The sequence below is a fragment of the Cucumis melo genome, chromosome 5 (genome assembly GCF_025177605.1).
Source record: "Cucumis melo cultivar AY chromosome 5, USDA_Cmelo_AY_1.0, whole genome shotgun sequence".
Classification (NCBI taxonomy): domain Eukaryota; kingdom Viridiplantae; phylum Streptophyta; class Magnoliopsida; order Cucurbitales; family Cucurbitaceae; genus Cucumis; species Cucumis melo.
In genome coordinates, this window is record NC_066861.1 from 19,242,912 (window position 1) to 19,270,868 (window position 27,957).

At 36.7% G+C, this 27,957-nt stretch overlaps 1 protein-coding gene across 4 annotated transcripts in view; it reads right to left on the bottom strand.

The window, feature by feature from the left end:
* Nucleotides 1–27,957, bottom strand: part of LOC103485885 (cleavage and polyadenylation specificity factor subunit 1) — a 50,806-nt gene that overhangs the window by 15,153 nt on the left and 7,696 nt on the right. For 2 of the 4 annotated variants that reach the window (XM_008443628.3, XM_017044023.2), the window contains exons 5-16: nt 27,095–27,240; nt 23,015–23,110; nt 22,771–22,823; nt 21,846–21,977; nt 21,676–21,727; nt 21,398–21,517; nt 18,387–18,521; nt 13,486–13,614; nt 13,329–13,406; nt 12,536–12,676; nt 11,066–11,160; nt 5,411–5,607 (exon numbers count right to left, since the gene is read on the bottom strand). In XM_008443628.3, the coding sequence (XP_008441850.2) occupies nt 5,411–5,607; nt 11,066–11,160; nt 12,536–12,676; nt 13,329–13,406; nt 13,486–13,614; nt 18,387–18,521; nt 21,398–21,517; nt 21,676–21,727; nt 21,846–21,977; nt 22,771–22,823; nt 23,015–23,110; nt 27,095–27,240 (1,374 nt within the window). The remainder of the gene's footprint in view (nt 1–5,410; nt 5,608–11,065; nt 11,161–12,535; nt 12,677–13,328; nt 13,407–13,485; nt 13,615–18,386; nt 18,522–21,397; nt 21,518–21,675; nt 21,728–21,845; nt 21,978–22,770; nt 22,824–23,014; nt 23,111–27,094; nt 27,241–27,957) is intronic. The other 2 variants (XM_051085473.1, XM_051085472.1) reach the window with 1 other exon arrangement.

The following is a 27,957-nucleotide window of genomic DNA, read 5'->3' on the forward strand; positions in this document are numbered from 1 at the left end:
TCCATTGTTAAGGATTGCAGTATAATTCTAGTTTGATTCATCTGCCTCTACTTTAGATGACACTGATGTCTTGGAACACAAGGGCTTAAAAGACTTATCTAAACAGATTTCGCTCAAAAGATTCCCCAACAGGATCCACCCGAATGAAGTCTTAATTCAGGAATCCAAGAAAGAGATGTTTGATGTTGCTTTTCTTAAATGATGGTGGAGTTTGAAGGATATTGGATGGGATTTCGTTGAATCCATTGGACTCTCTAGGGGCATCCTGACAATGGGTGATATGAGTAAGTTAAAAGTTATTTGGTAAAATGGGATAAGCTTATGCAACCACATTGATGGAGGGCTAGGTTTGGGAGGACTTCAAAATAAGATTATGGCTTTTGTTAGCTAAATAGAGCTGGTGATTTATGGAAGAAGAAGCTTCCCTTTGGAGGCAACTCTTTTAAAGTGTCCATGGTAAAGAGCCTTTTAATTGGCATACGGTTGGCAAATCCAGAAATAGGTTTAGAAGCCCTTGGATTAGATTAGCATTTCAAGAGTTTGGTGTGGAAACCTTGGCTCTTTTCAAGCTTGGAAACGGCTCCAGAATTGCTTTCCAGATTGTTGCATGTTTCGAAGAACTTCCTCTTAGCTTTCGGTACCCAAAATTATTCAGAATTGCTCTCCTTTCCAACAGATCCATTGCAGCACATTAGGATCACTCCGTCTCCTCTTGGTCCACAACTTTTCATGATAATCTTAGTCTTAATGTGCAGCAGCTGTTATCGGGCCATTATTTGAAAAAGAAACGACGACTTTTATGGGAAAACATGGTTAAAGCATTGTTTGAAAGGAATCGAAGGACATTTCACATCAAGGAAATGGGGTGGTTAGATTGCTTTGATGTGGCAGCTCGTAATGCTTCAGCTTTGGTGTTCCCTAAGCAAAGAATTTGAAGCCTTTAGCATTTGGGAGATACATTTAAATTGGAGGGCTTTTATATTTTCACTGCTTCTTAGATTTTGCTCTTGATCCTGTCTTTGTTCTTGATGTTTTCTTTTTTTATTTGCCTCTTTGTATTATGGTCTTGTACCTTGTAGTTTTGTTTGTTTGTGTTCTTGGGAACTTATGACTGCAGTGTGATTGGGTTTAATGTCGTCGGTTTGGTTCGTATTTTGTTAAAATGTTATCTTTTTGGTCCTTGGAAGGATATGATGATGGTACTATGGGGGTCAACCAAATTGAGATGTCCGAGTGTAGTTTGGTTCATATTTTGTTAAAATGTTATCTCTTTGGTCCTTGGAAGGATATGATGAAGACCCTATCGACATGTCAACCTAGTTAAGATGTCTGAGTGTGCCTCCTAATCCTTAGCCTCTTTCCTTTTGGATGCTTCTTATATAACTCTCTTGTACTTTGAGCTTTATTCTTGATTTTATTAATATAAGTTGGAGACTTGTCTCCTTCTCACAAAAGATTCTTTTTTATCCCCACCTGTGATAAAATTGTATAAATAAGAGTATTTCCTCTTGCATTAAACAATTATTAAAAAACAGAGAGGAATTTGGAAAGTCCCAAAGACTTTTCTAAAAGTCATGCCTTTTCCCAAAAAGATTGAAGGAAACTCAAAACTTTTATTGGAAAATAATTTTCTCTCACTGGATGAGAACAAATAATTAATGCAGCCTTCATTTCCTCCAAATTTTAGTGGAGTAGATTTATCTTCAGCATTTAATTCGGTGGCAAATAGCCCCAAAATTTCGGTGACAGACAAGGATAAGTTAGATCCTCAAGCTCTCAAAACTCCTCGTAAAAAATTAGAAAGTACCTTCATGCCTTTTTATCAAAGTTCTTATTCCCGTAGACGTGAGGTTACATTCTTATTAAAGGATGCAGGTTTTAATCTTGACCAATGTTTTCAACGCTCAAAGCACACCTCAAAGCGACAGGTCCATTGATCGCATGAAGGCAAGGGGGAACGAAAAGGTGATGCCCGAGTGAAGCGAGGAGTAATGAATAAACAAATATATATAAGTAGAACATAAGATTACATACAAATATCAAAGCCTAAAAAGAAATCAGCAACCTGGAAGTACTTTCAAATTTTTTCTTTTTTTTTTTAAAACGGAGACAAACTTCTTTATTAATAATAAAGTACAAGAGAAATATACAACAAGTGTAATAAACAAGCCTAAATAGAAAAAAGCAAACGGAATCAAGAGGTGCATCTGGGCATCTCAACAAGGTTGACATCCCCATAGCACCAAAACATCATATCCCAAATAAACACAAAGCAAACAAACAAAGTACCAGATAATAATCAACAATGTCCAACTTAAATACAGAGAGTCGAGACAGAGGAAAAATTAGAAAGAAATAACAAAACAGAACCAAAAGAAGTATCGAAAAAACGGAGCCGGACAAAACAGCTACTGTGAAGACAAGTCCAAATGAAAATACTAAGCTACAAAGAGGTCCTACCAAAGAGTCAAACACTCCTGTCTGAAATCAACTTCTAAACTTGGTATTTGACGCAACAAATCCCAAAGTGACCTGCGAATGATCAAAGAAACCCCCTTGACAACTTCAATTATGTTAACCGCTAATTCCGCTCCCACGGCAACATTTAAAAGATGTCATCAATCAGAACAGTTAAAATTTCCAAATGCACCAATCAGATCGACAAAAAAACTGCCACCAGGATTTCTCTTATTCTCAGATTTCCAAGAGCAGCCTCTATACTAAAAGAGGACGGAAACACCTTGATAATAGCAAGCAAGTTGTTCGGAGACAAACTTGCTAGATTACATTCAGTTTCCTTCACTAGAAAAATTTGTGCACAAGACATCTTCAATTCTAAATTGGATAAACTCTAGAACTCCCTTTTCCTAGCAAACCTTTCGCAAGCCATCCTCCTTGTTTTTCGGAAACCGTTCATGTCTTCCAATTGGATATCAAGCTTTATGATGCCTGATGATGAGTTATCACTGAATGATTCACTTCTTTCTTCCTCCAGGTTAATGACATTGGCAAACTCACATAGTTAGAATACCTCTAGAAGCCCATAGTTAGAATACCTCTAGAAGCCCCTACTGAAACCACAAATTCCCAACCGTTGTCTCTAGAGCTCCAAAGTGACTATATAAAGGCAAAATTGATGACTTCCATTTTAGATTCTTGGATCATGACAATGCCCGGATTATAATTCTTAATGAATTTTTCAAGGCTGCTCGTTTTGTAATGTCATTTTGGCCCCTGGTGTTCCAAGAAATTATCTTCATGGGGCAGGAAGAGAGAAAAGAAGACTAAGCTGTCTCTTTAAACCAAGATGATGCCACAATCATTGACCGAGGACAGTAGATCTTTAGGCAATTCCGAGGGTGCTTTGAGATGATGGGTGGCGGCTTTATCAAATCGCACTTCCAAATTTTAAAGCTAAAGAAAAAATTATATAGGGAAGTTCAATTCACATAAAACTAATAATAAAATAAAGTATATATTAAAAATAATAATAATAATAATAAAGCATATTATACGAAATTTGCATTCACTCATCAGCTTAAGCTTTTAGATCAATTAGTGATTTAAGAAGGTATTGGAGTTTGGTTAAATAAACAAAACCCTAGACCACCACAAAATCCTAGTCGTCGTGTCAAAACCCTAGCTATTGAAGTCAAACAACGCGCTTTACTTCGATCATAGTTCTTTCACAAGTGAAGGTGAAGGTAAAGGTGTTCAGCTAGTCGTTTCAATATCCGCCACTGCACTCCAACAACTACAATCTTAGATCCATGTCGTGTCACACAAGTATGCACCTCCCATCCACATCCAACTCGAATTCGTGCCTCCCAATGCTGCCCAGATCCCCCTCCATTGGCCCTCTCTTTTGTCGATCAGTAGCCTCTCCTCCTCTGCACCGACATTTTCTCCTCTTTTCTCACAATCTGGTTTTCCAGCCGTTGCCTCTCAAAAAATGGTAGTTTTTGCCCTTGCAATCAGCATATGCAGCTGCAACATTCCTGCAACTTCCTTCCCTGCGAACTTTAGAAAAAATTTTGTTAATAGATGGAAGAGTGGTTTTCTCAAGTATTCAACCTCTAACATGATCAAACTCAACATTGAGGTCGGCAAGCAACTTATAAATATGATCATCTTCTACAATTTTCCTATAATGCTTTTGATCATCTGTAGACTTCCACTCGTATGAATCAAAGAGATCTAGGTCTTGCCAAATCTTTTGTAGGGAGTGAAAGTATTATGTCACCGAGTTACCTCTTTAACATTTATCTCATAATTTGGGATTCAACTCAAATACTTGTCACTGGTTGCCCAAATCAGAGTACATCTATGTCACACTATCTCCCAATTCCTTGGTCGCAGAGTAGCATATGTAATTACAGTTAAAGTCCTTAACCATGGAGTTTACAACACAAGTCGTAACTATGGAGTTTTCAGCATCCCATGCAACAAACAAAACGTCATTAAGATTTGGGGCAATCTTCTCTTTGATAATGTAGCCAACTTTTCCTTTTCCACAAATATGCAATCTAACACTTTGTGACCAACAAAGAAAGTTGTCTCCATTAAATTTAGTCGTGGTTCTTTGGATAGTGGGGCTATTGGAATGGATACGGTTGGTGAGTTAAGCCATATCTGAGTTAGCAGTTAGCATTTGAGATAGCTGAAGCAGCAAGGGTCAAAAAAAAAAGATAGGAGGAAACATAACTAAAAAAAGCAATAAAGCAATCCTGTCACCAATGGTAGATGGCCGCGAGAGGCAACGAGGATGAACGAAGGCGAAATCAGCGGCAGAAGCTTCAAATAGGGGCTGCTGCAAAGAACGACTCACGAATGACCATCGATAAACCCAAAACAGTGAGCAACAACCCGCAACAAAAAAGAATAACCGTAATTTTCCGACGAGAAGCGGACATTCGACGAGGTGATCGACGATGACAAATGATCAGAGAGGGAAGGACCAACAGTGACGATGCACAATGGTGGCAGCAAGCAAGGCAGCGGCAATGGCAAAGGATAAAAATTCTAGGGTTTCAAAAATTAAAATTTTTTTTTATTCAAACACTCGATAAATGTAATTCTCTATATTCCACTTAGGAAGAAGGGTTTTCTTAAATACTGAAAAAAAAAAACTCATCACAAATAAGGAAAGTAGAAATTTGACAAATATAATATAATAAATACAATAAAATATTAACAAGAAAGAAAATAATGAACACTAACAAACAATAAAATTTAGTACAGCAAATACATTTCTTAGCAAGAAGCAAATAACGTGACAATATTAAAGTCTTGTTAAATACCAAAAAAACATAAGATAATGGGTTGTAAATTTAATTATATCAACCCACTGAAACAAATCTAATGTGATACAAATCGTCTCCATTCACAATTTGAAAATTCTTCGACATACCTCCAACAAGTAACCGAATACTCCCATCCGTCATAGTCAGCAAAACATATGGATCACTAATAGATGCAGATAACACGGTACAGCCTTCAGAGGCATTTCCAGATTCATTGCCATTGACTACCAAGTTCAAATCTTGAGTCATAAAAGATCCATCCAAAATCCGTGCACCACTTTCATAAACCTGGATAACTCGACGCCTAAAGAGGCAAATGGGAGATCAAAACATTCAATAAAAATAACCTTACTATTCTTCAAAAGATACATTGCCCAACAATGATAATTAAATAAAGAGAAAAAAATTATATACAAACCAAAAATTAAACAAAAATAGAAACCATTATTCTTTATCTAAAAAATAGGTAAAAAAATCAAGCTAACGCATTCAACTGTAAATTGAGAATTAATTCAGATATGTTCCTTGTATATTGTGTAAGTTTTTTTATTTTTGTTTCTTTTCTTTTTGGAAACAGAAACAAAATTTTTAATTGATACAATGAAAATGAGTTAAAAGGCTAAAAGTACAACGATACATATAAAGATAAAAGACAAACAAAGAAATCGAAACAACAAGAACAAGAAATCAGAGGAGGCTAATCTAACCAAAAGATGGAGAGACTAACACTTAAACAAAACCAAAAGAGAAACTAATCCCCCCCAAGGCTTGTTCTCTCTCCCTTCCCTCGCATAACCTTTCTCCTTGTCTCTGCCATTCCTTATCGCCGGCAATTTCTCCGTTCGACAGAGCAGTCCACCATTCACCTCTTCGTAAACAATTCTCATCTACCTAGAGGGACATATGAAAGTGGTAAGCAGCAAAGGAGTTGATTCCAACAACTGCACCTGGTTCTAAAATGGGTTTTCCAACATAGAAGATATAGACTTCAAAAGAATACTCAAGGTCACAAAGCCTTAGTTAAAGTGGTTCATAAAATCCATCAACGAACTGGTTCGAGGTGTAAACGTAAATACTCTTGGGGGATATAAGGATCATATTATTAATTAGACTGGAGATACATATATATAAATAAAGAAAGCCTAATCTAAGGAATGTGAAACTACAATAAAAGACGACAATACATAATTACGATAAAGAACATACTATAACATTATAAACAAATATTATAACACTCCCCTTCAAGCCGGAGCAAATATGTCAATCATGTCCAGTTGCACAAATAGCTTATTCTTGCTCCATTTACTGCTTTGGTAAGGATATCTCCCAATTGGTCTTTAGTTTTGACATATCCCATAGATATCAACCCTTGTATTTTATCATGAATAAAATGACAACCCACTTCAATATGTTTAGTTCGTTCATGAAATATTGGATTGGATGCAATGTGAAGGGCAACTCGATTATCACACCATAGTTTAGCTAGCATAGTAACACTAAAGCCGATCTTAGATAAAAGTTGATGTATCCACAAGATTTCACACACAGACTGTGTCATACCTCTATACTCTAACTCAGCACTCGAACGTGAAACAACAATTTGTTTCTTGTTTTTATACAACACTAAAGTGCTTCCAATAAAAACACAATATCCAGAGGTCGATCTCCTATCTTCTCGAGATCCAGTCCAATTAGCATCCAAAAAACATTCAACTTTTAGAAAACATAGAATTTGTTCTACTGCAGCCCGATGATCCATAGTTAGGGAAGACATAAACTGACTCGCTATACTCACAAAATAGGCAATGTCAGGTTGTGTCACTGTTAAATAGTTCAACTTTCCAACTAATCTTTTATATCTCTCAGGATCTTTAAATAATTCTCCTTCCTTAGCAAGTTGCAAATTTGGTATCATTGGAGTACTACATGGTTTGACTCCTAGTTTACCTATTTCAGACAACAAATCAAGCACATATTTTCATTTGGACAGATAAATACCTTTCTTGCTTTTCATTACTTCAATACCCAAGAAATATTTTAATTGCATAAAATCTTTGGTATGAAATTGACACTGGAGGAGGGTTTTGAGAGAAGATATACCTGACACATCATTTCTAGTGATAACTATATCATCAACATATACAACAAGCAAAGTAATACCAAAACATTCCAAGTGCTTGACTAAACTAAACAAACCACGCACGAGGACTTTGTTTCAATCCATACAAAGACTTTCCAAGGCAACATACCTTACCACTCTCCCCTTAAGCAACAAACCTAGGTAAGCTCCATATAAACTTCTTCCTAAAGATCACCATGAAGAAAAACATTTTTAACATCGAGTTGATGCAAGGCCAACTGTGAGTAGCAGCCATGGAAAAAAATAGTCGAATGGAAGTTAACTTGGCAATAGGAGAGAATGTGTCACAATAATTTGTCCCATAGATTTGGGCATAACCTTTGGCAACAAGACACGAGCTTTCAACCGAGCCACCGTTCCATTAGGATTGACCTTTATAGCAAACATCCATTTACACCCAATCAACTTCTTTTCGACCGAATGCAAAACCAGATCCTAAGTACCATTATCATCCAGAGCAGTCATCTCCTCAATCATTGCACTACGCCACCTAGGATGAGAGAACTTACGAATAGAGTTTCGAGATAGATGTGGAATCAAGAGATGTAATAAAAAAATATGTGGGAGAGGACAACTGGGTATACGAAACAAATGAAGAAATAGGATAAGTACAAGTGCGTTTATCTTTGCGAAGGGCAATGGGAAGATCATCATTAGGTCCTAGAGCAGATGAAGAAAAAGTTTGTTGTGACGACATGACTCTAAAGGTTGTTGTGCACGACACCTGGAGTAGACATGACGAACAGGTGGGCTGGAGGGAAGAGGCATAGAGGAAGGTGGAGAAATAGGTGATGTGGGAGAGGTAACCTCATGGAGCAAAATATTATCATTCTCCCCCTAAGTCGGACTGGACAACAGTTGACTGAGGGGTAGAATTTCAAAAAATGTAACATCAAGAGATCCAAGATACCTGTTTAGAGTCGGACAATAACAATTGTACCCCTTTTGAACATGCAAATAGCCTAAGAAAATGCATTTCAAGGACTTTGGATCTAACTTAGTACGATGAGGACGAACATCCCAAACAAAACAAACACAACTAGAGATCTTAAGGGATATGAGAAACAAAGATTAAGCAAGAAAGAGGGCACGATGAGGAATACCGAGGACAAAGAAAGGCGTTCGATTAATTAGGAAGCAAGCAGTGGAAACAGCATCGACACAAAGGGATTCGAAACATGCATTTGAAATGATAAAGTGCGGGTTGTTTCAAGTAGGTGCCCATTCTTTCTTTCATCAACAACATTTTGGGACGAAGTGTCAGCACAAGAGTGCTGCCACTGTTTTCTTCACTATTTCATCATCGGACTACTTGTAATCATATATTTTGGCTGAAGGTAATATAAATAACATAGTGCTGCCACTGTTTTAGCCCTTCTTGTTAGGATTTATTGTTATATTGTTTTGAGAATCCTAACAATTGGTATCAGAGCCCAAAAAATCTAGAGGTGGTTACAAGCATGACGGCTCACAATGGAAGAAAGAGTTGAAGGGACGGAAAAAGAGGTCTCAGGACTAAAGAAAATGATGCCCGAACTTAAAAAGACAGTCAATAGAATGGCATAGGACACAAGAGAAAACAACAGTTATAAACGAAAGGAAGAACGGGTACCTCTAACGAATCAGTCATGAAACTGAAGGGAAAAACGGAAGAGCTAGACATTGAAGCTGATAATAGCATACCTGCAGTAGATAGAAGCAAGTATAAGAAGTTAGAAATGCCCATGTTTTTGGGAGAGAATCCTGAGTCATGGGTGTATCGGGCTGAACATTTTTTCGAAATAAACAATCTCCCAGAAATAGAGAAGGTCAAGGTAGCAGCTGTCAGTTTTGGGCAAGATGAAGTTGACTTGTTTCGATGGAGCCACAACCGAAAGAAGGTAGAATCATGGAAAGACCTGGAGGGAAGAATGTTTGAGTTTTTCCATGACATTGGGCAGAGAAGTTTGGGAGCAAGGTTAATCCATATTCAGCAAGAGAGCTCCTCCAGTGACTACGTGAAGAAGTTTGTAAACTACTCGGCCCCCTTACCAAACATGGCAGAGAGTGTCCTCATGGACGCTTTCGTGACTGGTTTAGAACCAGCTCTTCAAGCTGAGGCAGTAAGTAGACGCCCCCAGACGTTAGAAGCTTGTACGAAAGAGGCACAGTTAGTTAGGGATAGAAATTTTGCCTAAAATTGGTAATCGTCGAACTAGGGATACTTGAATCCAAAGGTGGAGATACTTCATCAACCAAGGCTGTTGGAGGGAATGAAGAAGCAGAATTTCAAATGAAACAAATCACAATTCCTATCAAAGGAAACTACCAAAAAGGCATGCCACCTATGAAGGGATAGTCAGATGCTGAATTTAGAGCTAGATTGGATAAGGGCCAACGAGAAGTACTCCCATGGGCATAGACGTATGGATGAAGAGAAAAGAGAGCTGATGTTGTTCATTCTTAATGAAGGAGTAGAAGAAGAAGTTTCCGAGGGAATAGAAGACGAAATTATGGAACTAAAGAATTTAGAAGTACTCACAGGAACAGAAATAGAGTTGAAGACCATTATGGATTTTGCAGCCAAGGGGACTATGAAATTGAAAGGTTCATTCAAAGGGAAATAAGTGATTGTGCTGATAGATAGCAAGGCTACTTATAACTTCATACATCAAGCTTTAGTTGAGGAGAAGGGTATATTGATTGAGAGAGACACCACATTTGGGGTAACCATTGGAGATGGAACGGATAGAAGATGAAAAGGGCTCTGTAAAAGAGTAGAGTTGAGACTGGTCTGACTGACAATCATTGCTGATTTTCTTGCTGTGGAGTTGGGAAAAGTTGATGTTATATTGATGTTACATTGCTCTGGAGTTGAGAAAAGTTGATGTTATATTGGGTATGCAGTGGTTATGTACCACTGGGATTATGAGAGACCATTGGCCCTCCTTATAAATGACATTCATGATGGGAGAAAAACAGGTTACCCTTAAAGGAGACCCTTCCTTAATCAAGGTTGAATGTTTTTTAAAAACGATATAGAAGACATGGGAGAAAGAAGACCAGGGGTTTCTTCTGGAGCTGCAGAACATTAACATTGAAGAGGAGAGTAACTGTGAAGAAGAGATGTTAGACAAAGGGGAGGAGGAAGATTGCGCTATATTCTTTGTATAATTCTCTCGTACTTTGAGCATTGGCCTCATTTCAATTATTAATGAAAGGACAAGTTTCCTTTTCAAAAAGAAAAAACTCTCTAGCTTCAAAATGTAACCAGCTATATAAACATTATGGATAAAGTAAGATTTTATTTTTGGATTTCTCAGATAGATTTTATTTTTTGATTTGTTAGATTGAATGGATCAGTATCGACTGCAAAATTTTATTTGTTTCATCTGATTCCTTTCTAGTATAGAAAACTATTTGTTATCAATTAATCCTTGGTATATACAAACCCGAAGGAGTTCTGTAGTTCCCTACCTTTTGAAGAATAAAATTTTAGTGTTTTTTCTTAAACCTTTGCCTAATGCATGTTGATAGCGCAATTGTGAGCTGTTTCTAAAACATCATAAAATATGACACCCTCCTAGACTCTCATGTAGCCAATACTAGCTATTTTACATAACTGAAATATGGTAGAACTCACCTTCCAAACAAGTTGCCTGCAGCAATTGTTCTCCCATGCACAAAGTAGTCAACAGTCTCAGTGACTTCAGTTAGGAGATCTCCAGTTTCAAGTACCTTCACAAATACAATGGTTATAGCATTGAAAACGAGCATACATATAAATATATAGGTCACTGATAGTGTACATTGTGTATTGATGTAGATACTCAATTATTAATTTTCGATGTTTATTAAAGGAAGAAGAGATTGCAGAGTTTCAGGAGATAGATTGGTATAATTTCAGTAACGAGGGTATCAGAGACACTTGACAAAAAAAATGTGGTCTTTAGAGAGTAACAAAATGTTCTCGATTAAATATCTTACAACTCATCTTTCCCCCTCTTCACCTTTAGATAATGTGTTGCATACGGCTTTCAACTGTTTGGGATTTGTTATTCGGTCAATTAAATATGTCAACTGTTTTGCAGTGAAAATTGCCAACTAGTTGCCTTTCCCATTCAATCTGTCAATTTTTTCTTCAGCATGGAGATGATCTGTCTCACCTATTTTTCCTTTGCTCATATTTACCAAAATGTTGTGAAAAATTGTTCTCCACCTTTGGTCATGCCATGGGTGTTTTATTAAGGCGAGTAGAGAATCGGTTAGACAGCTTCTAGGAGGGCCTTATTTTAATAAGACCTCTCGGATAATATGAGGGAATGCGTCAAAACAAATCTCCTGGTTGGTTAGATCGCTTTAAAGTTGCTCATAGAAACACCTCATTGTGGTCCATTCTACCTAAGTATGTTGATATGTAGAGCATCTCTGAACTAAACCTGAATTGGAATGCCTGCATTTCAGCAAACTAACCAGGGTTTAGGGTCAATTGGTCTCCTACTTCACTTATTTGTGCTACTAGACAGTTTGGATATTTTGTGTTTCGGGCTTGTATCCTTGGATTACCATACATTCTTACTCATGTTGTCGAGCCTGTTTGTGTGGATACGATGAGGACGCTTAAGGAGGTGTCAACCTAGTTGAGATTTCCGGGTGCGTCTACCGATCCTTCGGTTCTTTTACTCATTCTATAACTCTCTTGTACTGTGAGCTTTTGTTTCATTATTATCACTAACAAAAGAGACTTGTTTTCCTTCAAAAAAAAATAATAATAAATAAAACTCAATGGAAACTATTTGCTAAAAGTTTTTTTTTTTTTGTCCTACTCATTGAATCTTGTCATTTAAAGGAGTAGTGCAAGTGGAGTTCACTATAATTTTTAGAATCATGAGAAAAATAAATTCAACACCAAACCCTATAAACACCTAAAAGCTAAACTGAAATCATGAAAGAGAAAAAGATAGTTTGCACTTCACTCAAGTTGTAGAGGGGAGGGGCGTTTATTTTTCTTTACATATATGAGGGGAGGGGCATTTAGTTCCAGGTCCATATTTCAAGTCCCAACTTGTGCAGTTTTTTCTTTAAAATTAAGGAGGAGAAAAATATAAATTACCATTGTGCGAGCCTCAAGGCTTATTATCAAATATGCATGATATTCATCGTCATCAGGAACCATTCTAGAAGAATCAGCAATACTACCACGAGTATTTTTGTGGTAAACAGTCCAAATGCCTTTACAACCTGGCAGTTCAACCTGAAAATCCCATAAACGGACGTATAAAAATGTCGCATATGGTGACTACAATCATAATAGGTCAAGCCAGCTTGTCAACAGACCAAGAAAAGATTAGCAGATAATCAGGACTTTCTTTTCAAGGATTTATACGGTTGATTTCATTTTCACCAATTGAATTATTGTTCACAACAATCAACCAACAAAAATGTTGTAGGTCAGGTAGGTTGTCCCGTAAGATTACTTAAGGTGCGAGTAAGCTGGCTCAGACACTGACAAATATAAAAGAAAAAATAACTGATAACAATGGTTCGGTCATAGGACTGGCATCATTTGCAAACTATTGAAACAGAAACCGAAGTTTTTAACATTACTACAAAGGACCAAAGGACCGGACAAGTTATACCATTAAATGCCATAAAAATTCTGCTTACTCTGTCCTTTTCTTTCAAAGGATACAATTTTTCATTGAATTAATGTAATAGGCGGATATTAGAGATACACAGAAACCAATATCCAAACGAAAGGCGAGTGAAAAATAAAAGATACAACAATTTTAAGGTGAAAAGATAATATCATTCCAGTTTAAACACACGTCCTGAATAGGAAATCCAGAAAAGTGCTCGTAAATAGAGAACCCTAATGAAGCATTACAATCATCACAATAATATACCTCAGTAATCATTTCAGGGCGAATTGACTGGCGAAGAATGCATAATGCCCCATTCTTACCATGACCCGAACAACAAACCTATAAATTATCAAAGACGAGAAATTATGCATCTACTTCAACTAAATACTAAAACTCACATGGTTATTAGGTTACTAACGAGTTCATAATTGCTTTGTTTGGCTATTCCAGTAGCATTGGGATCTGCGTTAATTCTTAGACCGTAGGAGAAATCCTTCAGAGGTCCAATATTGATCAATGAATCTCTAACAGCAAAAGAAAAATTTTTCTGCGTGCATGAAAAGGACCTGATGTCAGAAAGCAAAGCAGCAAGAATTCAAATATGACTATAATATTCTGAGCAAAACAATGTAAATTTATTTTCTTGGTAATGATTCACTAGAGAAACTAACTCACGTACTTTTAACAATATAAGAATTAATCATTGGATTGAAACAGTGAATGGATACAGAAATGTTCAAAGAAAACAAACTTTTAAAAATTACATATATAAAGAGAATCTGAAACGATAGACACGGTCTCAAGCATGATATTAAGCAGTCTGTTTCAGTGACACCTACATTGTACTACACGTGTTTGGTCTCTCGTGTGAGAGATGCTAGACAAATAATTTACGACTAGAAAAATAAGTTAACCAGAACATGGAGTGGAAATGACCTAGAGCTATGATAGCTAGGGTGAGAGATTTGTCTACCTGTTTTATAGATAATTAATTCTTCAAATCAACCCTTCATTTGATGATTGTGCTTTCATCAAATTGGACCAAGGAACACGGGAGGATTTCATAGAGAGTCCTGGGAGATGGCAGGAAATAGGACTGTTTCATTTATACTTCAACTCAAATGTTATCACTAATCCCTTATTTTTTGATAATGCATTGATTGAGATAAGTCGTATACCTTTAAGTGAGCTCACTGATAACTCAGGTAAATGGCAAGAGTTTGGTGATTTTCACTTAAAGATCGAAAAATGGAACAAATGGTTTCATAGTATACCAATTTTGTGAAGGGCTATGGAGGTTGGATTTCAATAAAAAAATTTACCACTAGACTACCGGTGCAGACAAACATTTGAATCAATTGGAGTTCACTTCAGAGGCTTTGAAAATATTGCAACGAAAACTCTCATTCTCAATAATATTTCAGAGGCTAAAATACAAGTACAGGAGAATCTATGAGGATTCGTTCGGGCAAACATTGAAATATTTCAAGATTTTTCAAATCCATAGGACATCGTTAGATTAAATCAAGTGATGATAGATGAAGGGATAGAAGGAAAATCATTGGGGTCTAAGTTCGATTTTCTTCTCCCTTCAAGATTCATTCCAAGTAAGAAAAGATTTTCTTCTCATCCTCCCGAAAATAAAAACTAGACTCAAGCTCAGCATCCTTTGGAGACTCACTGGAACACCAAGCAATTATCAAAACCAGGGGAGGCCCAACTTTCAGAAACTCATTCTCAGCCAGGTGTTAACTTTGTTAAACAGACGTTAAAAAATTCAAAAAAACTCCAAATCTGAAACTCCTTCAAGGTCTCATTTCGGACACCAGAAAAAGGAGAGGCCACAATTTTCTACCAAAAAAGCACAGCATGAAGTCTGCCACCCATACCTCGATCCTAACAATGCAGAACGGCGCCCACTATTCAAACCACTAAATTTTGTGCATGAGAAGAACAGCACCCGCAAGGCAATAATTGAAATAGAGGCCATCTGTTAAACACACATGGACAGTCAAGCCCATAACTTATCAACTGAAATGGAGGCCAAAAGTCAAGCCGAAAATCCCTGGAATAATGCATCATTGATTCCTTCACTAGCATTCTCCTCTTCTTCCTCAAGGAGAGTGATAAAGTCAAAAAAGAAAATCAGATTCTCCAGACTCTTCCTGAAACAATTCATCAGAAAGAAGACATCTTTTAAAAATTCTTGGACTGCCGTACTGAACTCAGATATACTTAAAGTTTGCTACATTAAAGCCCAAATCCCCGAAAATCAGCCAAACAGGTCAGTCACCTCTAAATCTAAATCGAGCCCACTTTCTTACTTGAACTTCAGAATCAATGATTCATGTGTACCATTTATGCAAGGAATATTGAAATAAACCACTAAAGAAAAGCCAAAGGATAATTATGAATCAGACAGAGACTCAATAGCCAGCGCCAGTAGTGATAATCTAGATACACTAGGAGCTGAAAATACACGGGGAAAAATTCTTAAATGATAATGATGACAGTGGCCTACATCAACTCTTTAAGGCAGAAAAAAACCCTCTAAAAGATAAAGCAGAAGGTTACTCAATCCAGCCTATTAACAAGAAGATAATTCCTCAGCACTTATCAATGGTGGAAGATTGTGAATTGCTGGTGGGTTGAAAACTGATGCCTGACATACAGACAACTAGCATGAAGATACCCTCGTGGAATTTAAGAGGGCTAGGAGATGAATCAAAACGATTGGGAGGAAGAAGATATCTTTTTTTGAAATGGAGACAAGCTTCTTTATTAACTCAAAATAGAAGAGAATTATACAATGATAATAATAGAGAAGCCTAAAAAGAGAGGATTAGGACGCCCATCCGGACATCTTAACTAGGTTGCACCCCCTTAGCACCATCATCATATCCCACAAAAACATTAAAGAGAACATATAAGTACCAAATAAACCAGAAAACAGCCAAGAAAAGCAAATACAAAACAGAAAGCGAAGAAAGAACACGGGGGAAATAACACAGTATCAAAAAAGACCCCCAACTAATAAACTCCTATAGCTAAACAAAACTGAATAGGAGGTCATCAATTAGAAGAAAATAACCAAAAATGCAAGTCTTGAGCTTTGGAGAAGTGCAGGAATATCAGGCCCCAATTGAAACATAAATCCTAGATGGAATACTCCTTAAATTCCCTATTTAAAGGACACCAAGCTGCAGCATTCCTTTTTGCAGTGTCCACAGTATCAACCCATCCCCTTGCCTTGTCGTGAAATATTGTTGATTGTGTTCATACCAGATTGGGATGAAGAAGATATTTGCAAATAATTAGTCTAGACTTGGTTTTAATTCAAGAAACCAAGAGGGATTTGTTTTAATTCAAGAAACCATGACCGTTCGACAGAGCAGTCCACCATTCATCTAGTAAATTGGAACTTGGAGACTTGAATGCAAGAGCATGGGGAGCTAGGAATAGGAGGCCTAAAAGATAAAAATCTGGCTCTCCTATCTAAATGGGGGTGGAAAAATCAATGAAGAAAACTCCCTTTGGGTGCAAGTAGTTAAGAGTATATATGGAGAAAGTATATTCAACAGGCATACAAAAGGAAACGTTTCTTGCAGCCTTCACACTCCGTGGATTAGCATATCAAGAAGTTGGAAACAAGGAGATTCTTTGGCCATTTTTAATCTTGGCAACAGCTTAAGAAAAACCTTTTGGCTTGACCCTTGGGTTGATTTAGTTCCACTCAAGGAATCCTTTTCAAGGCTGTCAAGACTCTCATCGAATCAAAGTGGGACAGTTTGGGATTATCGGGATTCGTCTGCAGCTTCTTGGACATTAAATCTCAAGAGACAATTGAAGGAACAAGAAGTAGATGATTCCCAAGCACTCGTTAGCTGCATATCAAATAAAAGGCCCTTGACATGCCCTAACAAAAGAGTTTGGAAATTAGAGAATACTGGAATCCGTTAAATCCTTCATTAAACATCTATCTTTTCCTTCCCCCATTGGAAAGCATTTACATTCGGTTATATGAAAGTCCAAAACTCCAAGAAGGGTCAACATTTTAGTATGGATAATGCTGATGGGCTTTTGAACTATTCCTCGGGTGTAAAACTAAAACTCCCCTCTCATAGCTTATCTCCAAACGTTTGTCCTATGTGTCTGCAGAATTCTGAAGTTTTACTGCATCTATTTCTCAAGTGTTCCTTCACAGAGAATTGTTGGCTTGACCTCTTAGGATGTTTCAACATCAGTTGGACTTTTGACTCTGGATTCAAGAAAAATGTATAGCAGCTACTAATCAGCCCCAATTTTAAAGAAAAATCAAGATTGGCCCTTCTTTCAAAAATTTGGTTTGAACAAAATCAAAGAACTTTTCAAAACAAGGCCTCTGATTGGATGATTAGATTGGAATGTCCTAAAATCAACACATCCTCTTGCTGCTCCTTAGCTAAAGCTTTTGAAGCCTACTCCATCCAAAACATTAGCCTTTAACCGGCCCGAGTGTATCTTTGATTAGATAATATTATGCTTCTTGTAGTCTTCTTTGAATGTTGTATTTTTTCACTCCTAGTTGCCCTTGTTATTTTGTACTTCCATTATGGGGTATCAACCTAGTTGAAATGTCTGGGTGCATTTACTAATCCTTAATGGCTTAGATCTTGTATCTTCATTGTACCCAAGACAATATTGTCTATTTATATTATTAATGAAGAAGCTTGTCTAATTTTTCAAAAAATAAACGAGACTAATGCTTAAAGTACAAAAGAATTATACTAAGTGCAAATAAGAGCAAAAAGGACCGAAGGAAAAAAAATATAGCCCAGACTGAAACTGAAACAAGCAGACGCAGACAACTCAACTAAACAACTCAACCAAGATGACACCTAAAACATCACAAGCAACAATCAAAGGTGATGAAATTGTCAATTGAACACCTTTCTTTAGGCTTTTGCCTTCCATAGTACTTTGACTGATTATTAACGAAACCGTTTTGGACACAATGGACACCATTTTTTGGGCTTTTGCCTTCGATTGTGCTACGACATTAATGGACACGTTATGAAAAGGATTTTGCAAGCCAAACCAATACCAACTCTTGGACTTCTTTCAGAATTTCTAAGCGCCTCTGCATTCTCTCTAATCAGTAAAGTACTGTCGTTACTCTTATGATTTATCCATATATGTAAAAGATTTTTTAGAGAGAGAGAATAGAACATTTTATTGAAATGATGAAAAGAGATTAATGCATATAAGTAAAAGAAAAATGAAATAAGTGAAAAAAGGTTAAGAGAGATTGAAAATTGTTCACATAGTCGATGATAAAACCTGAGCAGACTCTGTATTATTTGCAGCCGAACCATACAACGATAGCTCATCTCCTCCAACCATATCTTGTAGAGCATCAGAAGATGACCTACGCATCCGCTTGGCTGTATGAGCATCAACTTCAATATCTCCACCCTATAAAGTGTACAAATTATTAATATGCATGGCACTTGAAACGTTCATGAAAAGAAAATTTCTAATTATGATAACGAACTTATCGACTTCAAAAATTTATCAGTAAATAAATTTCTTTGTTCACAATGAAAGGAAAATCAAATAAAACTTCATTATCTCCCATCAATTCAACTTATCCAGGTAAGACTTTAAACTGTTTTACTGATAAATATCATCAACTAAGTTAGCACCCCAGGCACCCTCATCTAGGAAGCACAGACATTGACACTAACATCAACACGTGATATGTGACATGACCATATGTCCAATTTCCGAAAAGGTAGGACACGTCATGTTGGAGACACGTTATCTATTTAAATTACAATATATGTATACATTCATACATACATACATAATGTTTTTATAAAAACAATACTATTATTAAAAACAGTGTTTTTATTAATTATTTAAAATACTAGTATTGAAAATAAGAAGACAAGATTTACGTGGAAAACCTTAGTACAATGAGAAAAAACCACGATAGAAGCCACTTTTATCATTTTCAATAATCAAAAGAGTACAAGGGGGGAGAATATATATATAGGCAATAATAAGCCCCAACAAAAAGGAAATAAAACTAGGGTACAATAACTTACACAAATACCCTTGGTGCTATAAACACTCCACTAACCCTTAATTTCCAACACTCCCTCTCAAGTTGGAGCATAGGTGTCAATGAGGCCCAACTTGCTAACACAATAGTCAAAGCTATGCCAGAGTAACCCTTTTGTGAGGACATCGGCGATTTGTTGACTAGAAGGAATATACGAGATATAGATATTGCCATTGTCAAGTTTCTCCTTTATAAAATGTCTGTCTATCTCCACATGTTTTGTTCTGTCATGTTGAACTCGGTTATTGGCTATGCTTATAGCAGCTTTATTGTCACATAAGAGCTTCATCGGTAACTCACATTCTTTGTGAAGATCAGACAAAACTTTCTACAGCTAAATCTCTTCATAAATAACTTTCTTCATAGCTCTGAATTTGGCTTCAACACTACTCCTAGCGACAACACTCTTCTTCTAACTCCTCCAAATAACAAGATTACCTCACACAAAGGTACAGTATCCTAAAGTGGAGTTTCTGTCAGTAACTGATCTTGCACAATCAGAGTCGGTATTGCCTCAATACATTTTCTGTCAGTTTTTCGAAACATCAAACCTGTACCTAGAATAGTTTCCAAGTATCTCAAAATGTGATTCACAGCTTCCCTGTGTTCTTCATAGGGTGCTTGCATAAACTGACAAACAGTGCTAACTGTATAGAAGATATCTAGTCTTGTGTGAGATAGATAAATCAGCTTTCCCAGTTTTCATTGAATTCCATAAGGGTATCGATAGGTCTGCATCCAGTCATACATGTTTCCTTTAACAAGTCAAGAGTATATTTCCTTTGTGAAATAGAGATCTCTTCCCTCAATTGTGCCATCTCCATCCCAAGGAAGTACTTGAAATTCCCTAAGTCTTACTAATAGATAGTAAATTGTAAGATATCTTACGCACATGTAACACATTCTGTAAAATGAGACCCTAAAGGGGAAATATGACCCTTGCATAGGAACAAAGGACCCATCTGCAATCCATGCCAGCACATGGCAGATAAGATATAAAATGTTCAGATGATTCAGTTAAATGGTATGTAGCACCACTATTTCAAAGTTTCAAGCCTCAGGGAAACAATTTTAGAAACTACACAAGTTGAAAATCTAAAAGTTCGAAACATTTCGGGGAAACGATTAGGTTGGGGACAATTTGGTGTCATTCAATCATGTTTCTGATAGGATGATGAGATGTTGGCTTGCGGGTCCAACATAGATTGATGATAATCGATGATATGTGCAATGTTAAGCTTGAGATTGAAATAACATCTCGATGTCTAGCCATCAAAATGTTGTAATTCTAAAGAAAGACTACGAGGAGGGAGAATGTATGCACTTATTAATGGAGTAATGTTATAGAGGGGAGATTTTCCACTCCAAATGCCCAATGGGCATGGAGATCACAGCACCTTAATAGTTATCCGGTATAGGGTGGTGAGGAAAATAGTGGTTCGGTTGCAGATATGAAGAGGTTAAGGGCTGCAGCGACACGTGGGCAACAATCGACGGCGCACGGACAATAGGGTGTTACAGCTTAAGGTAAACTTCACTTCTCGGCACGTGCAACTGCAGAAGAAGGCTCATGGGGGACCTCTGAGTGCTATGTTGGCACAGAAGAAGGCTCATGACGGCGCATGTTTTAAGTGCTATTCGGCAACACGTATGGGAGCTTCATTGAAGATCTAGCGACGCGTGGACTTTAAAAGGTTGCGGCATGAGGGTTTCGTGCAACGACTGAAGGTGGGGGTTCGTCAGAGCTGTCTAAAGCCTACAAAAGAAGTCCTCCATGGCAGTGGCTATCCTTGCATCCACAGCGACGGCAACGACACCTTGAATACTATGGTTCTGTCAATAATGGCTTCCTCTGCATGGGTTCCTTTAAGAGTTGTGTCGTCTAGGGTTTCGTCATTATTCGCTCTGATACCATATCGAAAATAATGACAAAAGCTAACACGCAAGTTTACGTAGAAGCCCTAGTGCAGGAAGAAAAACCAAAATATTGTTTTCTTATTATTTTCTAATCATCACAAAAGATATAATAGGGAAAAATAAATAGACAACAAGAGCTTATTGTAAAAAAGGAAAGAATATTAGGGCAAATCTACCCTTGGGCTTAAGCCCACTAATTCTAACAATATCAACACTTTCACAAAGACTCACCAAAATACAAGGAAACAACATTAACTAGAAGTGTGCAAGGTAAGCAACAAAAGTAAGTTTATGGATCCCAACAAACCTCGTCCTTTAAATTGGATGCCAATCCTGAGGATCCCACTCCACAACTAAACTGCACAAGTAAACTATCTCCCAATCGACTGCCCAGAAAAAATAATGAATTTCCAATTGATGCGATACCCTACATATCATTTCAACAAGATGTACACAAAGATCAGTTTCAATATTCTGTAAAGTTCCCTATCGATAATAAAAGAGAATTTATATAGTCATACATAAACCTCGTTTTTTAATCAAACTAGAAACTAAAATAGTAGGATAAAGTAGCATCAAACTAACCGATGCAAGTACTGAAGCTTTAGACTTTGAAAGATCAAGTCTTTGCACAACCCTGCAAATCAGAGTATTATTCCATCCTCAAAATGTTAGCATGAGAGAAGCAGACAATTATGATGGTGAAGCTATGAAATGGAAAATATATGAGCATCATGAAAAATGGAAGTGCTCACCGTCCATCATAAACAAGTGCCAGCAATAATAGCTCCCCAGTCTTGGTTGACAGCAAGGCCACATCATTTACCAACCACGTAGCATTGGCAGCGTCCAATTCCACATTGAAATTTGATCTAGGCATATCTTGACTGAATTATGATGAAACCATAAGTTTGTGACAGAGCAAAAATCAAGAGATGAAAAGGCTAGACCAAAAAAAAAAGCAAAAAAACAAAGAAGATGAAATGGCCCACAAAAAGGCATTATATTGCACACCACTCCAAGAAGAAAGGAATCCATGGATGCAATGAAAGAACAAGAAGATAGAGTCCATGAGATAAACAGGTGAAAGAAACCAAATGGAGGGCTCTGCACACCAACAATTCCATAAAAGAAATGTGAATGTCATTCGTAACGTAAAAAACCAAATGGAGGAAATGAGGTCCATGTTGGGATATGAATTTCCAAAGACCATGACTGATATAGAAAAAACTCATCAACCCTAAATATCTCAAACATTCAAGAAAAAATAACAATATTCAGTTCAACAGGTAGGCGTGATGATTATAACCCATCATTTCTGCATTTGAATGATGAATATTTTCATGCACTACCATCAGATCTTCGTTGTATGTCAAAAAAAAAATGTTCAGTTCAATGGGTACATTATCCAGTGTTAATGAACTAAATGCCAAAATTGTTTTGCATTCTAGTTATTATCTTATATAGGCATGTAACATATTATTCAAATAAAAAAGAATGATTCACATAATGTCAGATATCCCGGCATGAATACCAAACTAAAAACTGATAAATGCTATTAGACAGACAATATGTTTCTTTCCAATTTCAAGGAGGAGAAGAGGTTGCAAATGTTCATGTAAAAATAAATGAAAAAAACAGATAAATAAACAAAAAATGGAAATGAAAGAGGAACGGTACCTGCTATCGGCAGAAACAGCATAATTGTTCAAAGCCAACATGCATGAAGCTGACTGAAATAGAGAACCAGCACATTAGATTGACACAAGTATGACAAAACTCGAGAGTAAGTAATCAAAATGTAAACTGGAGAAACCCATATAGGACAAGGCCACTCACACAAAAAATTACTTCAGCTCTTTTTTTGGGCAGAAGACAAATACTTTGTTCACTAAAAAGTACGTGAACAGAAAATGATTGCTACCTGACTGTTATAATGTATACTATTTGCACTGATGACAAGTACACCACCGATTGGCGATGGCACCGCAAGCAGCTTGTAAGCATCATGAGGGAGGTTCTATATCATACAGAGGAAAAAGGAAAAAGCAATTGAAAGAAAATTAGTGTCGACTGCAAGGGTTCTAAGAAAAGAAAGATTAATAGTAGCGTGTAAGTAATTAAAACCCCCTCACCTCACCAAAACCATGGATGTTGTCAAGTTGCAATTGAATATTGACCATCTTGATCAAACATTAATCATTTTACGAAACTTTTTGATTGACCATCTTGATCAAACATTAATCATTTCAAACACTCATGCAAAATAACACCTATAGAATAACACCTATAGAATAGTTACAGAGAGTCTTCGAAACCAAAGCCCACAAAAGAAACATGAAAACAAATGAGGGACTAAACCTCCCTAGGGTCCCTCTCGACACCTTTCAAACACTTAACTGCTCCACTTGACCAGCAAAACCCAAAACAATAGTTCACACTCCTGCAAGACGTAGAAAAATGACCCTTCTCACCACAAAGCAGGTTAAGAAGAAAGCCCCCAATCATCGCACAAACATCTCTATTACGAGCAACCATGATCCCAAACGTCAGATAGAAAGAATCCTAAACTCAACCGGAAAACTCACAATGCCAAATAATACAATCCATGTTTCTCCATCTTTCAACAAAGAATACAACAAAAAGTAGCAGCGAGGGAAACTTCTTAAGCCAATCCATCATGTTAGCATGGCCATGTAAAACTTGGCAAGTAAAAAACCTCACTTTCCAAGGAATTTTAAAACTCTATAACACCAAAAAAATCGATAAACCTAGGGGAGAAAGATCAACCAAATTACACGAGGAGGAAACCCTCCAAAGGGTCAAGGCTCCATATCATCACATCTCTTCTCCCACACCTAAAGGGATGACCCTCAAGTAAAGAAAGAATAGCGACCACTTTCGTCGTTTCCCAGTAGGAAAGAGCCCACAAAACTCGGAAGAAAAAGAACAAGAGCTCCCAGACCACACAAGAAAGTCATAAAAAATGATTTTTATGAGCAAACAAATGGTCCAAATGTATAGAATTGTGTTTATGTATCAAGGTTTTTTAGGTAACTATTATCTTGTAGTTTTCTTTCCTTTTTTTTTTTTTTTTTGAAATGGGAACAAGTCTCTTATTAATAATGGAAAATAAGACTAATGCTCAAAGTACAAGAGAATTATACTAAGAGCAAAATAAGAAAGGACAAAAACAACCAAACTGCCTAAAGATGATCTCAACCAATACAAGGGAAAAAACTATCAAAACAAACAATCGCAAAGAACAAGCTAAGGCAAAATCCAACAGAAAAAACGAAGCTAAAACAGAACCAAAACGAACAGATCTAAATACAAAGCATAACGAAACAACTCTCTCAAAAGGAAAACATTCAAATCTAGAGATTAGCAAGAAAATGCAACCAGCGATCTCAAAGCTATCATGCCAAAGTAGTCCAAACCCAGAAGAGGCACGAAAATGTAGATATTTTGTTTATGTATCTAGGTTTTTTAGGTAACTGATTATTTTGTAGATTTTTCTCCTAGTTTGTTACTCCCTAGGTTGCCTAATGAGTGAAATAAGAAGTTATTATTCTTCTCAAATCAATTAGACAAAGGAACAATGAACAAATAGGACTCTTCCCTACCCAATGATCTTCCTAAAAATATGTATCTCTACCCTCCCCCATCGCACTACAAACCAAATGAATAAAAGAAAGGATCTCTCTTGAAATATTCCTCCACAAGTTTTGGTGAGTACCACAAGTAGAGCTTTAACGTGTTAGAAATCTCATACCACTTATCGAATTCAAAATGTCTTGATACAATCCAAAGATTGCTAAAATCTTCTTCAAATACTTCAAATTTCTTTTGAACCCAATACTGCAACTTACTTTGTTTAGCGGGTCTTAAAACAGGGGTTGATTTTCAAGTGAAATCCTCTTGACCGATCAAGCTTTGTTTTTCTAAAGGTAGAACAGGGTAGCTTGCATGCCTCACTTTACTCACAATACCGACAAAGTTGAATCCTTTTTTTGGAAGTTCATAAAATGTCAGCGCTCTTCTTAGGATAGGAAGCGAAACATAATCATCCTTCAAATTTAGAACTCCCAAAGCATATCAGCAGAAGTTTGTCACCCCTTGGTTGAAGCTCCCATTGGAACCCTTGGTTGAAGCTCCCATTGGAACGTGAATAAAGAATCTATGCCTTGAGGAAGGCCAAACTACGCATCTCATTAGCCAACCCGATGAGGTATTGATCTTGGACAATTATGTTACACCAGAACCATCTCTTCCATTCCTTACAAAATAACTTGATAAAAAAGTCATAGTCAAATACGAGATATTTTCCACAAACCAAATTAGTTGCGAATTAGAGAAAACAAGAGGCTTGCTGGCTTCCATGCAAAAAATAACTTCATTAACTCTACAACTCTTCACTTCCATTTCTTAGACTTGCTGAGACAAAAGTTGCGCGAACGTTGTGGTCGAAGCTAGAGCAGCTATGAGTCGGCAATCAAGTTTACTAAGTGGGGAGGTGGGGAAAGGAGGGAGGAACAAGGCCCTACGGAAGGAACAAGGCTTACTATAGACAAAAGACCATGGTCTCTCGAGGCAAGTGGTTCGTTCTCTGTTAAATCTTTGGTCAATCACCTCTCCTTGGCTTCACCTGTTGATAATTCACTACAAAGAAGTCTATGGAAATCAAAAAGTCCGAGGAGAATGGATATACAAATGTTAGTAACATGTAGGAATAATAAGACCTAGTCTTTCTTTTGTTGTCCTGCATTTCATTACATTAAGTAAAAAGTCTCAAAATAGAGAATCAAGATAGTATCTATCACATAACCCTACTATTATTCCTTTCTCATTTGATCTAATCTTTACTGTCCCCCCGATTGTTTCATAGAGACAATCGGAAGATGGGATGGCCTATTACATGCGTGGTTAGAGCTTATCGAAAAGAAATCAGTTCTTTTCTTAAGATTGAAATTAAAAAAAAAAAGCCAATTATTCATTCAATATAATATTAATTGAATGCTCAAGTACTCAGATACTTTCCTGAGTCCGTATATAAAGTATCTTCCTCCTTTCCGTAAGGAAAAATGAAATTATATTCCCTAATTCAAGACCCAATGAGTAGACACTACATTAGTAGTCGAAGGGCTATCGTCGACATGGATCATGTTGTTTGGCAGCTTGAATTGTGCATCAGTCATGCAAAGAAAGCTTCCCATTCACTATATTTCACCTCATATATGTCCTCTTTGTCTTAGAAGCCAGGAGGATCTCCAGCACCAATTATTCGAATGTGTTTATGCAGTTAAATGTTGGAGCCGGCTCTTCCATACCTTTAATCTCTGTTGGGTTTTTGATAATGACCGTAAGAATAATGTGCTCCAAATACTTGTTGGTCCAGCCCAAGCTTACTTGCTCTGGTGTAATACAGTCAAGGCCTTGTTAGTGGAGTTATGGTTTGAAAGAAATAAGAGGGTTTTCCACGATAAGACTTCATGTTGGATGGATCGCTATGAATTTGCCCATTTGAGTGCTACATTCTGATGTTCCTTATCCAAAGCCTTTCAAGATTACTCCTTGCAAGAAATCATGGTGAATTGGCAGGCTTTCATATTCCCTCCACGTCGATGTTATGTCCTACCTTCGGTGGATCTTTTATTGTCAGTTTATGTAGGACTCGTGTTTTTAGTCCCTGTTTTCAGTTTCATTATGACTTCATTATTATTTTGATTACCGGACTTTTTTAGCCCATGTAAACTTCTTATATTTCTTCCCATGTGTTTTTTTTTTTGTATTTCTTATGTGATTTAAGCTATAATTTGACAAAAAAAAATGCTATATTTGTAATTTCAACCCTCAATAAAACTAAGGGTTTACTCAACAAATATACTGATTAAGGAGAAAATTTAAATGCAATATATTATTTGACAAAAATGATACATCTGTACAGTTTAAGTTAGTGAACTTTTTGAGAGTCCTAGGAAGACTTATCCAACTTTATACTTACATTGGCGGACCATATTAGAGGATGTTGCTTCAATGTTGTGCTAATACTTAGTGCAGAAATCATACACGTGTGATGCTTCCAAGAAACACGACCAGCCCAGGTAAGTTCCTGTTCATGAAGGATCACCATCACAGGTTCAATATAACCTAAAAGGGGAAAATTCTTCCGTCAAAAACATCAAACAAGAAAAAAACCATTCAAGTTTTAATCTTTAAATGAAAACGGGAGCTATGTTTTAAAAATAAAATAAAACTTAAAAAATCACTAAACAGGTGAAAAGTTATAATGTAAGAATGTATCAAAACCATCAGCCTCAATCTGAAGCACGGACACCAACAAGCAACACGATACGGCAGTACCCCAATTTCTAAAGAAGTAGAACACGACACATTGGGGACGCGTTATTTTTCTTAATTATATATATGTATATATTTAACAATACTGTTATTAAAAATAATGTCTTTATTAATTTAAAATACTAGTTTTCTATTAAGTATTAAAAATAATTAATATTTAGTTTTTTGTTAATTATTAAAATTAACCTTTTTTTGTAAAAATTAATAAAGAAAAAGGAAAAAGGCATTTGAAAGAAAGAAAAAAAAAATGAAGATCCCATCTAAGAAAAACAACCCACGGCCACATCATAAAACAGATGTAAATGAGGCCCAGTGGCACATCTAAAAGAAAAAAAACCCTAACCCTAATTCTGCCTTTCCCCTTCCTTTCAAGACCCACGGACACAGAAAAAAAAAAAACAAAAATGCAAGTGAAACCATAGTCATCGGCGTAGAGGTCCGCATTTGAGCAAGGAGGAATATTGGTGGGGTTGGCTTCTGAGAAAGCAGCAGAAAGAGGAAGCCAAC